Genomic DNA, 20877 nt, shown 5'->3' with positions numbered 1-20877 from the left:
CGTCAATATGTTCGAAGTCGTCAAGGATATGACTTACGTGATATTATCATGATGAAACATTTGATGACCCGTATATAATGACCAGAAATTGAACTCGTTATCAAACTTAAATTACCTTTTAAGAATTTAAGAGTGTTTATGTAGGATCAAACCGTAGATCAGTGCTTTGTTTTGTCTAAGTCCTGAGAAATCTTTCCAGTACACCAGCCACAAAAAATTTTTCTTGTCCTTGATTCTTGTCCTCAACACTTATTAATATATACTAATTTGATAGATAATTAAAATATCTTTTTAATAAGATACTGATGAGTAAAATCGGTTAAAAACTATGCGCAAAACACAATAATTAGTTCAGCGACTGTGCTCTGTTTTCTATTTGATACCTTTTAGCTGGCATGCACAATGCTATCGCAAATGTTTACAAGAAACGGAAGAAACATAAATAAAAAATAAAAATAATACATTTCTACTTAATAATTTATATAGATATTTAAGTAGAATTGAAAAAGTAGTCAAAACAAGAATTTTTCCGTAAGCAAAGAGAAAATGGTCGTACAGGGACTATGACTGAAGTTAATATCCTTTTAGCAAACGAAGCAAGAGCGGCTAAAAATTTCATTGATTGTAATTGGAATGAATTCGATGAAGAAATTGTCTCAAAATGGAAGCTGAATCTTTAGTCACAGTTCAACAATATTGGGATAACGCAGACAGAACGATTCAATTTATCACTCCTAGTTTACGTTCCGCCCTTGACAAATGCCAGGTTTCGGATCGCTACGCTATACATATTTTGTAGTAGTAGGTATGGTTACCTGTGGCGCCCAGGTGCCATCTAAGATTCTCGATGGATGGCGAAAATCATGTACTAAAAATGTATATTTTAAGAGATCAATTTACATATAACTCGGATGATTTGTACGAGATATATACATTTTTATGGTGAGCATATGTGCGAAAATTTTAAACCACACTAGGTTAGATTATGTTCGGAAGGCACGTGCTGACAGTTGTCAGCACTTGTACTCAGAGACTTATATTGCCCATTGGGATGCCCTCAAAAAATTTTACCAGGAGATGCGAGCTAATCTTTGTTATCCTTGTTAAACCATTTGGTTTTCCAGATGAAGTTGAGGAGATTCGATAAGTTTGCTTTCGTTATCTCTTCCAAGCCAGTAAAATAAGGATCCCCAAGACATTAAAGTAGGCTTGTTTGAAGTCCTGAACAGAGACACAGGAAATGGTTGATAGATTTTACCTCCTCTTCATCTTGGCAACTCCTGTATAATCCACTTGTTGGAACTCGCCACCGTTGGAGCATAGGCGCAATGGCACAGTGCCCCTGCACACGAACTGCAGGTTTGCTCAAACCTTGAAGGCTTTTCGTTTTATTTTTGTCCAACTTAGGCCTTAAGATTCTAGGGACCTTACAGTCTTCGCGGTTAGTTTATAAATAGTTAGTCACCTTATTGATTCCCTCTATTATCCTAAACAGTTTACATATCGGTGTATGTATTGAGAGGTCGGCATCTCCTGTATGCAATTCAGAACCTCTTCTGGCCATCTCATCTGCTAGGCCATCTTATCTGCTAGTTCATTCCCTTCAATATTGCTATGTCCAAGTATTCGAAATGTACTATGTCCAACAAAGAGAGACCTTATGATGTTGGATGCTCATCAGTGATGCGAGTATCTTGGAATTTAGATTCAATTGTCTTCAGTGCGGCCTATCTACAAAAATCGTGATTTTCGAAGGACGAATTGTACTTTGTTGTTTAATGTTGACATCTTTTTCGATAGCATATATCTCGCCGTGAAAGACGCTGTGAGTAGCAGGGATTCGGTAGCACTGTCTTATCTGCATATCTTTCGAGAAGATACCTGCTCCCGTACCGCCTTCCATCTTTGAGCCATCTGCGTAGATAGTAACTGTAGAGTTACCGGTCACAGATCCAAGCTTCCAGCTATCTATCTCTGGTTTGATAAAGAGTGGGAACCCACTAATGAAGTAATTTTTTTCAAGGAACCTTATTGATTTCGTGACCGAAGAGATAACAAATTTTTTTGATCGTTTTTGCCTATCTAATAGTTTTATCAGTTTCGATCCATCGCCATGGATGGAGACGCAAGATTATAGAGATGCACTTGAATTCTGTGCCAGACTTTATATGATAAATGATTGAAAGAGGAATTAGGCTTATGATGGATTATAATTCGATTTTGACAAAATATGAAGAGGAAAAACAATATATTCTGCAAGTAGTCGAACATTATCATAAAAATTATCCTTCACATAGTCAGATTTATGTCATAAAACATAATAAACACAATATATTAATTACTGAAAAAAAAAAGTTTTATTGAAATTATAATTTTTTATAAATAATTAACTAAATCGTAGCATATACCTATTACGTAATTGTGCATGCCAGCTAAAAGGTATGAAATAGAAAACAGAGCACAGTCGCTGAACTAATTATTGTGTTTTGCGCATAATTTTTAACCGATTTTGCTCATCTGTATCTTATTAAAAAGATATTTTAATTATCTATCAAATGAGTATATATTAATAAGTGTTGAAACAAGTAACAAAGATAAGAAATGACCTTGAATTGAAAAATTACTGTTTTTTGTCCTGAAAACCCAACTTTGCTCGAGTGGCGCAACGTCATTTTTAATCCTATTGCTCCAAAACTTTGGGAATATCATTTTTTTGGTCAATGGCATATTCCTAGAGGGTGCGCTCATTAAAAATCGCATTTTAGTTTTTCTGAGCCACCCTAGTGTACCAACATAACAAAAAATGTTGAAAAAGGGCTATTACTTAAGGAGTAGTTATCAAACAACAAAATCCGGATACTTTTGAGCAGAAGGTATAATATTATGTATGGTTAGTTATGTTACATGAATAAACGTAAGAGAAGATTGCCTTACTGGTAATAATCGAGCAGGCAACAAGATATACTAGTAAGTATATTGGGGAACCAAATCACAAACAGCCAGTGGTACTCTCGGGAAATAAAGTGAAATAAAAAAATCGGTTAACTAACTAGAAAACAAACTGTCATGCAAGAAGTCATGCAAGTTCTCACGGAATACAGTGTTTCGGGACATTGGAATATAGTATAATATGCAAACTATATTGGACTGCCGATAACATTGGTACTTTAAGATTTTCTTTAAGTCGTTGAACTTAGGCTCCAGGTTTATAGGACCTTATGAAAAAGAGGTCACTGCCAGTTCTGTAACTTCGAAGCGCTGTCAGAACAATTATGTGAAATAAATTGTATAAAAATTAATAAATCGTTTTCGGAAGTCCTTATGAGTTCAAACGACAAAAATAAATTTTTTTGTTATTAACACTATCTTATTGCATTCTTATAAGCGCAGTCAAGATTCTTAATTTACTGACAACGTGTATTTATTATGTATAAATACAGTTTTTCCCCAAGGATTATTTCTAGTTTTCCATAATTTTAGAGAATTGCTTTGGTTACCTTAAGTGTTGAGTGATTTCCGTAAACTTAATAGCTTAAAACTTAACAGGAAATAACTTAAAGTTTCCACAAAGGGAATTATTACCAACAAGTCGTTAGACGTCAAATTAAATTGTTTATCTTTACAGAAACAATAATGTATATTCGAAAGAAAAATTGAAGAGACAATAAATCAATTTTGAAAACATTAGAATCGTACTTGTACATTCTTGGAAATTTAAACAAATCACCACGCTCACCTACGTGACATGGTATGACATGGTATGGTATGGTATGGTATGGTATGGTATGGTATGGTAGATGTTCCTTTATTCAATTGAATTTTTATTCGACTTGCAGCGCTCGCCCTTTTCAAACATTAAATTTTTAATTTGCCCCAAAAGTTAATTACAATTGAGCCATTCGGTTTTAATTTAAACTGTAACACCGATTCCGATCACAGGAGCAATAACATTGGCAATCAATTTCCTATTGTCTTGCTTTCCTGCTTGTACGAGTAGTTCACATTTTGGGTGCGGTGTACTGAATAAGAGATCTGTCTTGTTTCAATTTTAATTAAATTTGATGAATAGGCGGCAGGAGAAGTTATCCTTATAATGCTCGTGCCCAAATACGCGTGCTTCTTCGGTGAAATGATATAATTGTTTTCTGAGTTCTCTTCATTCCTTATAAGCTAAATTGGAAATTTTAAGATGATAAAATGGTATGCCATTCGACAGGTGGAAATTAAATTTGATTGAAATGCTTAATGAAACATGAAATGTGTATGTGGCAGGCGATACGATGCGATGCGATACTATCACAGTTGCGGTTGTGATTGTCAAGGATGTTTAATGGAAAGCAAATGCCAGTCATTTTTCCCTTAAATCTTGTGGTATATATTTAAAAAATATTGACATTAAAAACAACATTTTTCAGCTCATTTATTTGGTATCACTTGCTTTAAAAATCGCAAGATTTTAACAAAGACTTCAATGTTTACTTAACAAATTTCAATTCATTTCCGAATTTTTTATTTCGCTATATTTATACCCGAATATCTATGTTCTTTAAGTATATTTTTTTTGCTGTTGCTGTTATTACTGCGTTATGAAAAAAGATATCAGAAACAGGTAAACTTTAATTAATTGAACTGTAGGTTGCTACAGATAAACAACTGCAGCGTCAACATCACTGTTGAACTGAACGGCCTTAAGTTTGTTGAGTATATTTTAAATAAGTTGGCAAAATAATTTTACGCATTATTGTGGCATATTGACGTAGTGAACATCAATGAACGAGGTGTTCATCCCTGGTATTACGAGGGACCAGGCATCAGGGACCGACCATTTAAAAAGCGTTTCAACTTTATGCATCGTTACACTTTCGGTTTAACGAAGTTCTACTCAAAATATATTACCATTGGCAGGACATCCATATACCGAGCCATAAGGAAGAAAAAAACTGGAGTAATTTTAAAGTTATGAGTTTTATGTCACGTATATGCCATAAAGACATGTAATCCTATATAAAATATGAAAAAAAAACTGGCAAAAATAATTTTAATGATGAAAAATAACTCATAGCATACTTTTAGGCGACACAAAGAAATAGAATCGCGGGGACAGTAATTGAAGTGTAACGGCTCATGTAATAAAAGCAATTTCAGCTATTTTCACAGCATTAACACCATAAATAAAAAAGGAACCTTTGAGCGTTTGTGCTTCGCCTACTCCTACTCCTACTCCTACGCCTGCTGACTTTACCCAAACCATTCACCAAAATATGTACTCGTATTTATAAATCAGCGAAAAACTGTACTGTATACTGTGTGATGTGTAATGTAGAGTGTGTAGTGTGTAGTGTGCCGTGTGCCGTGTTGTTTTTTGTGTAAAGTGCGATGCCGGTGACTGCATATATGCACTTCCACAAAATGTGAGCACACACTTTTCGCATTTTATTTACGAGGTATTTCATTTGCATTTGCACAGAGACCGCGTTTTCTGTATTCACAACAGCGTTTTTGGAATTGCTGAACTGACGGAAGATGCCTTCAACTTTAGTACAACGACACACTAAACATCGTTAAAGAACCGGTAATCGTATTTTCTCGGTTAAGCTAAATTTTTTAATTTACGTAAATTGTTAATTCTGATAGAATTTAAAACACCTGAAACCAAATCTTTCTAATCAATTGAAGATTGCAGAACTGCATAAACATAATACGTGCGTGCCGGTGTATTGATCTCCGTCTGTCTGTCCGGAGCAGCAGCAGTCGGAGAAATTTCACAAAACTATTTAAATCAATAATTGAAATACTAAAATCAAATGTTATATTCAAAGAAACAGTAATATTACAAAATTGATCACGCACTATATTAAGCTTTACTTATATGGTAAATTACATTTTTTGATCTTAAATCGTATACACTTAAATGTAAACAAATATAAACAAATATTTTTTTTAGATAATAACTACATATTTAAGTGATAGGCAGATTAATAGACAAAGAGATAGACAGAGAGAGTGAGAATGAAAATTATTATATATATATATATATATATATGAAAACTCAGTTAATTTTCTTCTCTTAACTACTCTTACTTGCTAGGTGTGCTCCCAAGTTTTCGGCTAAAATCGCAGAACATTTCTATTATATTTCGTCTTTCCCCTTTAAGGAATTGCATTCACAAATTTCTGTCATTAAATTTGTGACAAAAACAAAACAAGTGTGTAAACAAAATAATGTGCCTGTGCTCTCCAATAAAATATGAGAAATCAATATTTATATAGTGAGATATATATGAGAGTATTTATTCAAGCGGTACATGTAAAAACAATATTGCAGAAGGGCCGCACACCCTTTCGTATAGTGCACGCGTCATCACTAGACCCTTTCCCACATCGCATATCTGTACGTGGATACACAACTAAAATTTTAGTTTAGCATACTCCATATTTTATGTTATATTTACCAATATTTTCACCAATCTTCATTCAGCAGCAGCTTAGCAGCTTACAGTATACAGTTGACTCCAGGCGACTAATTGTTCAGTAGACTTTCATAGAGTGCATTATTTTTTACTATTGATAGTAATTTACAGCATAAGATCATCGGGATCAAGTACATACTTAACACTTATGAATATTAAATGAAATATTTATATTAAATTCATGGTAATAATGTGACATTCATAACCCTGCGTTTGGGTCAAATAACTGCCTATAAATGTCCGGTTCCTGATTTTTAATCACAACCTTCAATGGGTATATTATATCTAGATTTTTGGTTTTTATTTATTTATTTAATTTTTTTTGTTTTTGTTTTCTTTGATATACATTTCTTTTTATTTTAAATTTTTGTGCTATGCAAGTACTCAGTTCACTCTTCAACTCGTATTCGTACTTACAATGTAGTGGCAGCGTTGAGGTGGCTGTGAAATATAACACGGTCATAATTGGTCATAAATCTGACAAATGTAATTTGTCACCACTCAAGCAGGAAGCGTAGCATGCAAGCGAATAATAGAGCAAAAAAAAGGGACCCAGTACAAAAACAAAGTATTTCGCCCACCTAGGCAACAATAACGGCCCTGTCGGAGGAACATTAACAATTGCCGCAACATTGGCGGAAGTTGCGAAACAACAATAACAACAACAACAACAATAACAATAACTCAAGCTGGTAAACAATCAGCACGCAATATGAGATACAACTTGCTGGCTCGCAGATACCAGATATATGGCCACTCCGCTTGGCAGGTTGGAGCTGCCGCCGACGCTGGCGTGCGCGTACCTACTTGCGGGAGTGTGATAATGAAAAAGGTACTTGACATAAAATGTCAGCTGGAAACTTTTTTATTACAACTTCACGCACATCGACACTTTTATGCGGTAATAAAGTTCGCGCTGTCCCTTCGCAGCTACCGCTGGACATTATTACAAAAACTTTTCACTTAAATCACATAAAATATTGTATCCTCTTTCATTTATACTTTTTGCTATGGCTCATGTTGTTGTCGTTGTTGTCGTTGTTGTCGTTGTTGTACTGCCATTCTTAATATTTTTATTGGTCCATTTTCATACTTTAGACACTCATATGGATGCCATAAATTATGTTATTGCTTACAATAGCTTTTGTGCCAAGTACTATGAATGAATAAATTACGACATTTATTTCTAAATTACACCGAAATTATGTATTTCATTTACACTCGCAAGTTACGATTGGTGCTGGACATGAACTACATTTCGTTAAATTCAATTTAATTTACCAAATACAATTTGCGAACAAGATTTGCCATGACGATTAACCACCTAAATGACCAAGTGACCAAGATCAGCACTTTGATTGAGACTCTTCTAAACGACGTTAGATTAAATAATAGAGTAAAGAAATTACGATGACGAAGCATTAGGCGAGAAACTGGGAGCTTAAATAGTGTGTTATATACACCTCGTATAAGATATACGAGTAGTTACTTCCGCAGTTTACTTACTCACTCACCGCTGTCCTTCTCACCTAAGTGGAGCATAGGGTCTTAACATTCGCAGTTAGTAATTCCGAAATAGTTTTTAGAATAATTAAAATGTTTTGATACCTACATATTTCAATTATGAAATTGGGAGGTTTCGAACAATACTGAAATGCAACAACAAAATTTTTTTTATTCTTTTTAATTAATTGAATTTTTGGGTGAACATATAATTATGGTCTTGGAATGCTACAAGTATCAAGGATTGAACTCGTGCCCGTCCATATTCAAAGTCAGTCAGTGTTAATTAGGCAACTGACTTCATTTGGATTTAATAGTGAAAGGTAGTAATGCTTTAATTGTTGTTAAGATCTGCAAGAAAATGATAAACTTATATTTATTCTTGATATGTTTCAGTGTTCGGACTTCAGTCTATCAAACACAATTGCACATGAATGGTGCATATTAGACGAAAAATTACTTTGCGAAAAGGAAAATGTTAATACCCAGTAAAGTATTAGCATACGAAAAGTAAGCAAAAAAAAAATTTAACAAAAGTTATGAGAAAATTCACATTTTTTTATAAAAACGATCGAAAAAGTTCTAAAAAGGAGGTGCATTCTAATTGCTAAGTGTACTCAGCGACTGCGATTATTTTGTGCCTGATGTGAAATTGGATGGAAAGTATTACTGCGATTATTTTGTACCTGATGTGAAATGGGATGGAGAGTATTATAATCTTTAATAGTACCATGGGTGTCTCAATTATCGACTAGACAATCTTCTTCATTCATAGTGCAGCTCAAATACCGTATTCCATGCAAACTGTCTCATTGTCTCGTTTGTCTCATTGAGATTTGAATGCAACATTGATAAACTCTAATCCTAAAATGCGTGCTGTGCTAAAGGATGATTTTATAGAAATTGGAAATAATTTTCAATAATATTTAATTTATTTTACTTAATTCTAGTGTAATTTTTGCCGCATTAAATTATATATTAAAATTGCAAATTATCATTCATCATTCAATAATTAAAACGATTTGGTTTCATTGATTTGAGGTGCATATCCCGAATATTGATTTGTTATTTATTTTGAATGCTCAATTTATTTTGTATACAAAATTTGAGCTTTTTATTAGGTATTTAAAATAAATTTTAATTCTTTTATGAGGTTTGTATTATATGTTCACAGTCTGCAACATTCCCATTTGATCACATGATTTGATTACAGTATTAACTTGATTTTTAGCACCTTTATTACCTTTGGAAGTGGGAAAACAGGCTTTAAGGTATGTAGTCCAGTAAGAAATGAATACAATAAACTGTGTATTCTGGTCTTTTTAAAATTAAAAAAATTGAATACTCATTTCAATCGTCCCCATGTATTAGAATCGATTTAACTTAATCGTTTTATATTAATTCAAACGCAATTTAATTCTAAATTTAATTTTAAAATTAATTTTAAATTTAATTTTAAGCAATAACTAGTGGCAGTTCAAAATCATTGTATCGATATAAGTCCATTCAAATAACGAAAGAAATTTGAAATCTCATACACATACTTATTAGGAATGCATAAATAAACAAAATTTTCAAGTTTTAAAGGCCTGCATAATATTTAATATTCTATAAAATTTGTTTTGATGATGATCTTAAAATTTGGATTTGATTTATAATCTAAAAAAAGTTCTCCTATAATAACTTTATGCTTTTAAAATTTTGATAAATAAAAATTCTTTCACTAAATTGTATTAAAAGTGCAGCTCGATTAAAAAATTTACTTCATATTTACCAATCGAGAACGTCACAAGCAGTTAAACTCCAAAACTGGCTGACCCCATTGATTACTGGACATGGATACTTCAAGTATCAACCCAAAAACTCTGACTCTGTCCAGAAAAAAAGTCAACAGCGGTGCATATATTGTGCTATTTTCCAGCACTAACAAGCAGAAGGATGTCTGTTTTGGGACACCATTAAGTTGGTGATGACTTGGCAAGCAACTTTCAGCCAAATGAGCTGCTTGCAATAACAAGAGATGAAGGTATGCGAGTGGAAGCCTCTATAGCTTTAACTCAATAATGACATACAAAAATGAAGGGTCGAAAAACGACTTAAGTCGTTTCTTGGTTTAATTCGGCTAATCCTTCACTTCAATAGGTCGGTGCGCTGTCCCAACATTCCACAATATATATATAACCTTCAAAAACCGTCAAAACAAAATTGCTGCTTAGATTGCTTATAAATAACCGATTTGAAATAAACTATATTAATCGTAATCTTAAGATTACTAAGACACTAAGTAAAAACACTTTAAATAATAAAAAACTATTCTTAAGGTATATTTAACTTATTTTAGTATGTGTTTAGATTTAGATGATATATACTAAACTTTTTTAACAAAAAATATCAAAGCACAAATATCACTAAATAAGATTGTATATGATTTAGATTAACTACAGAATATGGAATCACTCCATATAAACAAGCAAGTCAAGAGCAATGCAAATCCAAATTGATGCAATTGTCTAAAAAAACTAAAAGTAATATATTTTATATATTTTCTATTTGCAGTTTGATTTATATTGCATATTTAGAAAAGTATTCGATAGAACATTGAAATACTTTGTAGATTATAAGTACATCATATACCTGTATTTAGTGTTCGTACTTAAAAACTTTCTAAGAACTCATGAAATGAGTTTTTAATTGCGTATAATAAAATAAAAATTAAAGATTAGCATAGAATATTTATAGTATTAAATTTTTTTTTCAAAAATATATTATATTTTGAAAAAAAAATTCAAAATCGCACTTCACAGCTACGCTAATAGAGGGATTTCTCCTTGAGCCGACGAACGTTATATATGTTTAATACATCAAATTTTTTTTGTTGCAAAATGTTTTAATATATATATATACATATATATAATATATATATACATATATATAATACTATAAACAAAAAGCTCATGAACTGTCTATCCTAGTTCACAAGCAAGTAGTCGAAATATATAAGTTTCTTCTCATTTTTAAGCTACAGTGAACGGTATTCGCATAAGTAGTCATAGATGCATTTGGAAAGTGTATATATTTGTTATTCAAATTTATATGTATACGTATACAAACATATAGTATACAATATCTTTTTTCAAAAATTATATATATCATGATTTGTGAGAAATACCTCCAACAATTCTTTTGAAATACTCGTATTTAAGGTTAGTGTTTACATACTGGCACTTAATGCAATAAACGACGAATTATTCAATTAAAACTTACACATTTTTTCAGAATTTCACAAACTGCGACTAAACAATAGTTGTGATCTATATAGTAATCACTGACCATACCACAAACTACGAGTAACCAAATATGTGTGATCTACGTAAATCCAAAACTGCGGTTACGCAGTTCGGTGCAGAGGTTATGGCGTATTTACTCATGCTCTGATTAAATTGATCAATTAAATTATTGCATGCCAACGTGACACTTTCACGTCCAATGATGCCCATACACTTCTATAAATTATGACTGACATAGCATTGCAAAAATAACAAATACAAAAAAATCCATATTCGACTGATATAAATGAGAACGTACAGATTATTGACAGTGCCAGCGCACCTACACTCTGCATATATAGATTTTGATAATCAATTAATTCGCAGTTGATGATGTAACGACTAATAGTAGTAGACTAGAAGGATTTTGGTGAGATCTATAATGCAAACTTTCAACCGTTGCAGGTTACGAAAGAGTTGATTCGAGTCGATTGATTACAAAGAGACATCTCATCTCAGTAGCGCAAAGTTAAGGTTTCTAATGACTCAAGGTTATCAAGCAGAATATCAAAGTCTTCCCTGCCATCTCAGCAAGACGACTCTATTCAAGATGATAGTATGTTAGCTTTGCTTGGAAGAAGATGAATCATCTATAAACTGTTAAATGCAACTGTTCGACTTTGCTCTAGACTAGAAGAAGAATTTTACAATGGAAACTACTATCTTTGTCTGAAACCCAGAACTTTATAACCAAAACGTACTGTCCTGTATTTATACGATAAAATGCTTTGTTATGTTAGGTATAGTTAAAGTCGAGCATTTAAACAAAACGGGGACATAAGAACTATAGCGAAAAAATCTATCTCTTTCTGACATCCAAAACTCCTTAACTAGGAATATTGTGTACTGTATTTATAACGCAATAACTGTTTATTTAGTTAGGGACAGTTGTAGTTAGACATGTGGCAAGAAGGGGACCTATCAGTCCTTATGCGTTTCCTAAATAATGCAGAAATCTATATTTATGTATGTATATGTATTCGTCATTAATGCATCATGACTATTTAATAAATTGAACTTTTTGTTTGATTACTAAGATTATTAAGCCGCCTTGATGTTAACTTCTAGAAGCATACCTACTTTAGTTCAATACAAAATAATCTAGTCGTTGCAATGGTCCATACATTTGTATATATATAATATTTTTCTTTTCATATAAATCATACACAAATCATGCATAAACATTCTAGGATGCAACGGATCTTAAGATTGGGGTGCAATATTCCCTCATAATAAATACACCGAAAGCTTGCTTAAGATAGTACTAATGTGATCAGTACTTTTGTTCAGTTAAGCGAACTATTTAAACGTACTTTGAGTGTAAGTTAATGGAAAGATTGGTTAACACAGCTTCCATTCCATATGTTGGAACATCATTATGCCCAGATAAAAAGTCAATTCATAAATGTTGGCGAATTTAATTTATTTTATTCCATATATTGCATTTGAGTTTTCTTCATTGATTTTTTGCTGATAGAATTTCCTTTGATTTTGTGAAATTTTTCATCTGTTCGTCTTTACTACTTGGTTTGCCCGGTTTTAGTGCTGTAAAATATCACTTTGAGTTTAACTTTTTTTACTTTAATGGCATTCATTGACATTATTGATACGTATGAAATCAAATTGATAGAAAAACAGTGTTGGGGATTATATGATTATTATGAATTATGTACTTATTATAACAATTAAATCAATAATATGGATTTACTTATTGCATTTTTTCTGCGGAAACCATCAATTAATTTGAGTAGAATATAAACTTGTATATTTGTTTATAAGAAAATTTAAGATAAGCATTAGTTCTTGAGAATTTAAATTATTTCGAAATGATGATAGGGTACAAATGCTTCGCAAGTTAACGAATGTCTTCATGATTATTAAGACAAGCGCTTTTAAAACTTTAGCAAGTCTCAACATTGCTTCACATCCAGTCAAATAATACACACAGTGGTGATAAGATATATCAATAAATTTCTAAAAAAATAATTATGAGAAGAGAATTTAATCAGAAATAATAAAGTCAAAAAAACTCTGTCTCAAATATTTCACGTAAACAAAATCAGCAATTAAATCATCAAATAAATTGCATTGAGAACTCAATTGATGTTCAGAAACAAAATGAAGCGGTCACAATTCAAGAATTTATTTCTGATGCTAATAATTTTATTGGCACTATCGGTTACGGTAAATGAGGCGCGCGGTGGACGTCGTGGCGGTTCCTTTGGAGGTATATTTGGCAGTTGGAGGAAATACAAAAAACCATCGTCAGGAGGTGGTAGCTCGCGCCGCGTAATAAGTGGTTCACCAGTACATACATCTGTTACAAAAATGATGAACCAAAATGTTGGTAGTCACAATAGTCACCGGAATCACCACAGTGGCCAAAAAAAAATACATGCAAGCTATCCACGTCAAGAAGGTGTAATTTATCATCACAATAGTGGCAATCTTCAATTCCATACACCCAATGGTAGAACGGATTATCATTTACCAGCAGGTAGCAGTTATCATACAAATCAAGCTGCACTTCCGGTTGGTGCCGTCTATTATGCACAGCCGCCAAGGCATTCATCAACAGGTGAGTTTTCACAAACAAGTGATATCATATAAAATGCTTAAATGAAAAATATATTTTGATGGGATTGTTTAAATACTTATTAATTAAAATTAAGTCTTTGTAAATATGGCAAATGGTATTACTTTTAGTCTAGCGTTATTTTAATGAGACTTTTTCATGCTTAAGCATTTGCAATTTCTCTATAACAAGAAATGTGTATAGGAAAGATACATTTTTGAATCAATAATGAATTGCGAATAACTGAGTAGTAACTATATTCATTGCTAAACTAATTCTGGCAGATTTAGGAAGAATATCCTACTTAACCTACTTAACACACATTAAATAAATTGAAGTAGTAACCTACGACTGTCACAACTATCTGATATTATTCAGTTACATTTCTTTTTTCTCTACCAAAGTGCTTTCTTTTAATTCGATTTTATGATAAAGTTATTTTTTAAATATTTGGCATATATAAAATATTTCAGATACAAACTATTTAAGTACAGGCTTCTTAAAATCAAGCTACTAAAATATTTCTTATATGTATGTGTGCATAATATTGGTTGCTCATATTGCTATAAAGCTTAGTATTTTTTATTTAATACATATTTCTTGTACTTATTACTTAAATACTTACATATATTCTATTTAATAAATGTAATCAAAAATTATTTATTTAGGCGACCTCATATTCGATGCTATGGCTGCGCATGCAATCACACGTGCCGTAGTCGGAAACCATGGATACCACCATCATCACTACCATCATCATCGCTATCCACAAAATAATGAAGGCGCAACAGAGAGCAACAATAGAATTATAATAATTAACAACGAAAGTAGTGCACCAAGTACAACCGACCAACATTTATGGCCGACAGACGGTGAAGTGCCTTTAGCACCGTTTAATAACTCAGTGTTATTAGATGTTAAAAGTAATATCGACTCAGTTTTCGAGCATAAACCAGAATCACAGCAACCAAACATATTTTCCCCTTCAATGCCAACAATGGGACAATTACCCGCACAACCGCCAACACAAGAATTTGCTGCACCAGCTGAACAAATACCTACTCAAAACGAACATGTACCACATGAAGGTGAAATACCACCCGGTGGTATAATTTGTGTGCCAATGCAAGTTCCAGAAGCTGATCCAAACGATCCAACGAAAACTATTAATGTTTTAAAAACTGCTTGCTTCCCAGCACCATCAGTACCGACAGAAGAACATCATGGTCAACGACATCGTCATTGTGTCATGCGTACAGTAACAGAAACCGATCCGGAAGATGCCACAAAAACAATTGAAGTGCAAAAGGAAGTTTGTGTAGTAAGAAGAAGAAAAGTAACCACGCAATCTCCAGAAGTTGCCGGCGATATCGTCGAAAATGGAAACACAACAACAACACCAACATCAGAAACCACGCTACCTATGCTTAGAGTATAATTCAAGCCAATGACTATATATAGTGTACTTTATACATTAAGACCGAAAAGTTTTCGGAAATTCTCATTTAAAATTCGCGCGCTGTATATTTTTCGATATTTTAAGTTTATGTAGTTTGGCAGCACTGTCCTTAATTACTATGCCAAAAATGAGCGCGATCTGTCAGACAGTTCGTTTTCGGCAGCTGTTGAAACCAGTTCACCTCAGTAGTGCGTTGCGAAAAAAACAATGGAAAAAAATATTGAACAAAGAGTTTGCATCAAATTTTGTGTTTCGAACGAATTTCGTGTGCAGAATCGTTGCGAATGCTACAAAAGGCTTATGGGGAATCAGTTTTATCGAAAACTCAAGTTTATGAGTGGTACAAAGCCTTTCAGGACGGTCGTAAGACCGTCGAAGACATTTCGCAACGCACTACTGAGGTGAACTGGTTTCAACAGCTGCCGTAAACGAACTGTCTGACAGATCGCGCTCATTTTTGGCATAGTAATTAAGGACAGTGCTGCCAAACTACATAAACTTAAAATATCGAAAAATATACAGCGCGCGAATTTTAAATGAGAATTTCCGAAAACTTTTCAGTCTTAATGTATACAACATTCATGTGTAAAATGTTCTTTAAAATCAACATTTTTAAAAGTTAAAGTAAAAAAAATAAAATAAAATTAATAAAATTTATAAAAAGTATTTTTATCTATTTTGTAATATATTGTATTATGTACATATATTTGAATCAGTATAGTTTGGTCCAAATAGTCTCTTCTAGTACTATGGCTTTAACATTCATAATGTAGTCTTTTCTCCTCACGTCTTAGGTATTTCTTGACAAACTCATCTCTTATCTCTTAATATAAAAGCATATACAGAGACAACTGAAAGACATGGATATTCGAATGAACGAAATTATTGGAAAAACTTTTTGTATATTTTATAGGTGAAGTTGTTTAATCTTGAAACAGCTTTACAGCTTTCTAAAGAGAACTGTATTGTTGCAATCAAATTCAGATTTGACATATGCTTAGCTGACATATCCGAGAGAAACCCCTTTCCAAATATACTATACTATACTTGTGTACTTACGTTGGATTGGACTTCATCTATGGCTATTCAGTCATCTATGGTCTGTAATTACTTCAAAGCTTCAATAATCAAATCATTAATTGTGAAATAAAAACGACAAAGAGTAATAATTTTGCATGCATTTTTACAATTATTGAAAAATTAAAAAAGTCTTTACAATTTTATTTAAATAAAAGAAAAACCAAAAAAAAAAATTAATTAAAATTTTTATAAAATGCAGTAAAGCAAAACATTTACAACGTTTTAATTAAAACGTTCTGCAATGTTTTAATTGCTTTATAAGCCTACTTGAGTATTCAATTACCTCAGCAAACTAAAATAATTTGCTTTACAATTGTGATTCGTGATATATGTAATATCACATGATGCGAAAGTACTCGGTAATGAAGATAAACCAATTGAGATTCAAATTTAAAAAACTTTATTTTAAATTTACATACTTAAAATATAAATATATTAGTACATAGGTAGAGTGCAGAGTAAGTTACTTGAAGAATACATTCAACTATTTTTTTTTTTCTTTTTGGCTAATACTCTTCCAAAAATAATTTGCTCATTCTAATTCTTCATCAATTGTTCTTCATTCTGCTCTAACTGTTGCTGCCTTTCTCTTGAAATGTGCCTAAATACTTAAAACATGATTATTCCTTCAGACCTTCAAAGATTGTGGTTAGTTTAATGTTTGATGTCATACTCCCCGATATAAGATGTCCCCCAAATTGGTCTTATTAATTCTGTTGTGCTACCATAACATTCTTTGTATAATCATATATTTTATCACATATATTTTGCATAAAATGCCAATCCTTTCCCAAGTGGAAGTTTAGTGGGTGTGCCAACTATTATGCAGCAAGTCAAAAGCAATTTCAAGTTTAAAAAATGTCAACAAAAAATATTTTCTAGTGTATTCTTCACCCTTTTGACATAATCTCCTAATTCTTGTTGTAATTAATTTATTGCATTGTAAAAAACTTTGACCAAAAATATTTTCCAGTACCTTCTGGCACTTCTTTCACAGTACCTCTCTTGACACAATCCTGACTACGACATTACTTAAGAGCTCTAGCAGCTTGAGTTGATTCCACTAGATATCGCATAGATATGACTGGAATACTTCATCCACAACAAGAATGAATAACAGTGATGATAATAAGTGTAACCGAAGATTACTTCAAATTGTTTGGAGATCGAGCAATAGTTGGTAAGATTTTAGATGATATTTTTCATCTCACTAATATGACACTCCAAAGATAGAAATGTTCATAATTTATTACTTTGAACATGATGCTAGTAAAGTCCAAATTATTTTCCACGTATCATCTTATTGGCTACGATTCTATAATATAATAAATAACAAGATTATGTCGCAATAATTATAAGAGTTATTGGCATCTTCTCTTTATAATGTCAGCATTCCACAAAGCTACTTAAAAGGACTAAATATCCTAATATTGATTAGATCGAAACATGACATGACTAATTCACTAATATTGGCAAAAGTAACTATAATTCTGTAAGGCGAATACTTATTTATTTTTTATTTGTAATAACTATTTTTTTTTAATTAAGTAATTAATATTAATTATTTTTAAAATTTTAAATTATTTTCTAACTATAATATTGCAATATTATTATTTAAATCATCATTCTATTATATATAATATTCCGATATTATTGCTTAAATCATCATTCCATTATATCAAGTAATCACCTAATCTAATTCCACAAATGCGTATGTAAATAACTTTATTAGAGTCAAAGCCCAATGGAGATGTAGTCATGCATTCGCAGTGCACATTGAAATCTCATTGAACCGAGTGGGTCAAATTTTTGTAGACTATCTATAGATAACCTTGAAAGATTTGAACTTAAATTATTATGGCGCTTTCAATAAATAAAAATAACAACAAGAAAGTAAAACACGTTCGAAAGCTTTTTGTTAAAATTGATTCCAAAAATTTATGACACATAAATTTCAACTTAAAAATGGGAGAATAAAAATCAACTTAATGAATAACTGTCAAAGAATTATTTTCAATTCCAATATATTCGTACACATTCAATGAGATACGAGCATCTAATCTGAACATGTGCGATGTGCCGCCAGAGTATCGTAACAATAATATTGCTTTTAGCTATCAAATACAGTATAATGTGCACTGTAAGGTTGTACTCAGCATCCAAACGGACCAGTAAACAAACAAACAAACAAACAAACTGATACGCAGACCAATAACTCGTAATTCCTAATCTTCTCCCAATTTGACGGATGCGAATAATTCTAGTGACATGAAAAAATTCGATTATCTCTGTGAGAGGAATTTTTTTCAAAATAATGCCGAAATAAACAATTTAAAATTAAGGCGAAAAATAATTTTTCAAACTAAATTGAATATCGTCTGTCCGTGTTTACTGATGCTGTTGCGAAAAACCCAATTTTACTAAGAATATAAGTCCACAAAAAAAAAACATATTTAAAAAATATTTTGTTATTGTTTTTAAAAAATTTTTTTAATATAATATTTACACTGATGAGACATAAATGTGATGTCATGAATGCTCTCTGACGTGTAACCTACCACTGAGTCAGCAATTTTTTTTGTAAATAGTACCATATGGTCTCGTAATACGTCACAGCTATACGACTTTATTAAAATTTCAATGTAAATAATATTAACTTTCTATATTTAAATACACAACAATATATTTTTATATCGTTAATTTACGTTTTAAGTAAAATTCTATAATTTTTATAAGTACTGTATTTCTTTAATTCAATAAGAATAAGAAAAAAATAAATAAAAACAATAATTTTTATTTGATTTATTTTTATCTGATTTATATAAAAAAATTTATTTTAATGAAAAAGAACTATAATAAAATATTTAAAAGATTTCTTATAAAAATATTCTTTTAATTTTTTATTATTTTTAATTTAATATAACATTTATATGTATAAATATATTATATAGAAATGTGACATTGGCATTAATAACAGGTGTGCAATAAAATTTTTGATTTGGAATATAAATAAAATTATTTGCATAAAATTTGGTTTGATTTATTAATATATATTTTTTTAACTCAAATATACTAATTTTTAAATATTTCTATTTTTTTTAAACAATTTTTTTTAGATTGCACGTGTCCAGGGTGGCACTTGTTGTACTAAAGGAATAAACCATAAACCTATATTTCAACAAATACTTTCTCATTTCATTGACTTTCGATCATGCATACCTCTGGCTACAGAATATAGTGACGGGTCGATGAACTGAAAAAATAAATCGAGAAAATATATTTATAAATTTATTGGTATATTTGTTTTTGCAATATAATGACTTCTTAATATGATAATATTTGTCTGACTTGTTATGGCATGAGTGGCACGTCTTATCTATAGTTACATATCATCTATGGTTATAATATAGCAACTAAATCTTTTAGAATAACTGTAACTGAAATCAGTCGTTAATTTGTAAACAGCTTTGTCATAAGTAAAATAATTAATTAAAATCCTACACATATATTTTTTTGTTGTATCATAGCAGCAAATAAACTCATTTTAAATAATTTTATATATATTTTATATATCAGTATTTTCACTTTGGCGGCCAGAGATTTAGATTTAATCATCATAGAAAATAAGCTTTATGAAACTCTTTTCTTATTTCTTAATTTTGAGAATCTACAAAGGGTTTCTCACAAAAATCACTATAAATTGTCCAGTAATGATCGGGCTATATTATTTTGACATACATCCATATACATACCGAAGTTAAGACAGGGACGCTTACATCTTCCGTTTCATAAAGTATTATTACACTTCTAACACAAAGGTTAAATACTATTCACATTAATACTCATAACTAATTTTATATATATATATATCCATTTTTTTCTTAGAATATCCATTATTTTGTATACATAAAAAAAAAGTGATATCTATTTTTTTAGTTAAATGACTTGTGCTATTGCTAATATATAAACCTCATCAGGTTTCAGAACATTATCAAGCGACAGCGTCACTCATTTTTATACTACTTTCAATTTCTTTCTCAATTTCTTTTTTATTATATTTTTATAGTGACTAATAATTATCTAGGGAAAGGTTATCCTTTCCCCAGATATATTTTCAAACTATGGTACACATTTTTTTTTGTTAAGTGACTTACCCTTATCATGCGAACGTTAATTTTAGCTAAATATTATATTTTCTTTAATTTAGTGAGAAAGTCTTTTCAAAGGTGCGTCACTCAAAGCGATTAACTCATATTTAGGAGCGTCCCTCCTCTACCGAACCCCTGAATATAGTATAAAGTGGAGAATAAATAGAAACATTATATTGCGTAGAATTTTTTTCGTGCCGTTTTCTTTCAAAAATTTATTGAAAACTACTTGTTGAAGGAGTGAGCACACACTAATCACCGACAACAGAGTCGTTACAAGCTTGTGTATATTTTATATGACCGACAGCTATTCAAT

General features: G+C 31.3%; 1 protein-coding gene across 1 annotated transcript; it reads left to right on the top strand.

The window, feature by feature from the left end:
• The first annotated feature begins 13222 nt into the window (after window positions 1–13222).
• LOC119688048 lies at window positions 13223–15990 on the top strand. Its single transcript, XM_038102673.1, has 3 exons — window positions 13223–13877; window positions 14543–15346; window positions 15905–15990. Exons 1-2 carry the CDS (start codon window positions 13403–13405, stop codon window positions 15310–15312), a joined length of 1245 nt encoding a protein of 414 aa, XP_037958601.1. The 5' UTR covers window positions 13223–13402; the 3' UTR covers window positions 15313–15346; window positions 15905–15990.
• The last annotated feature ends 4887 nt before the right edge of the window (window positions 15991–20877 follow it).

The sequence above is a fragment of the Teleopsis dalmanni genome, chromosome X (genome assembly GCF_002237135.1).
Source record: "Teleopsis dalmanni isolate 2A chromosome X, ASM223713v2, whole genome shotgun sequence".
Classification (NCBI taxonomy): Eukaryota; Metazoa; Arthropoda; class Insecta; order Diptera; family Diopsidae; genus Teleopsis; species Teleopsis dalmanni.
This window is presented reverse-complemented; position numbering and strand designations above follow the sequence as displayed.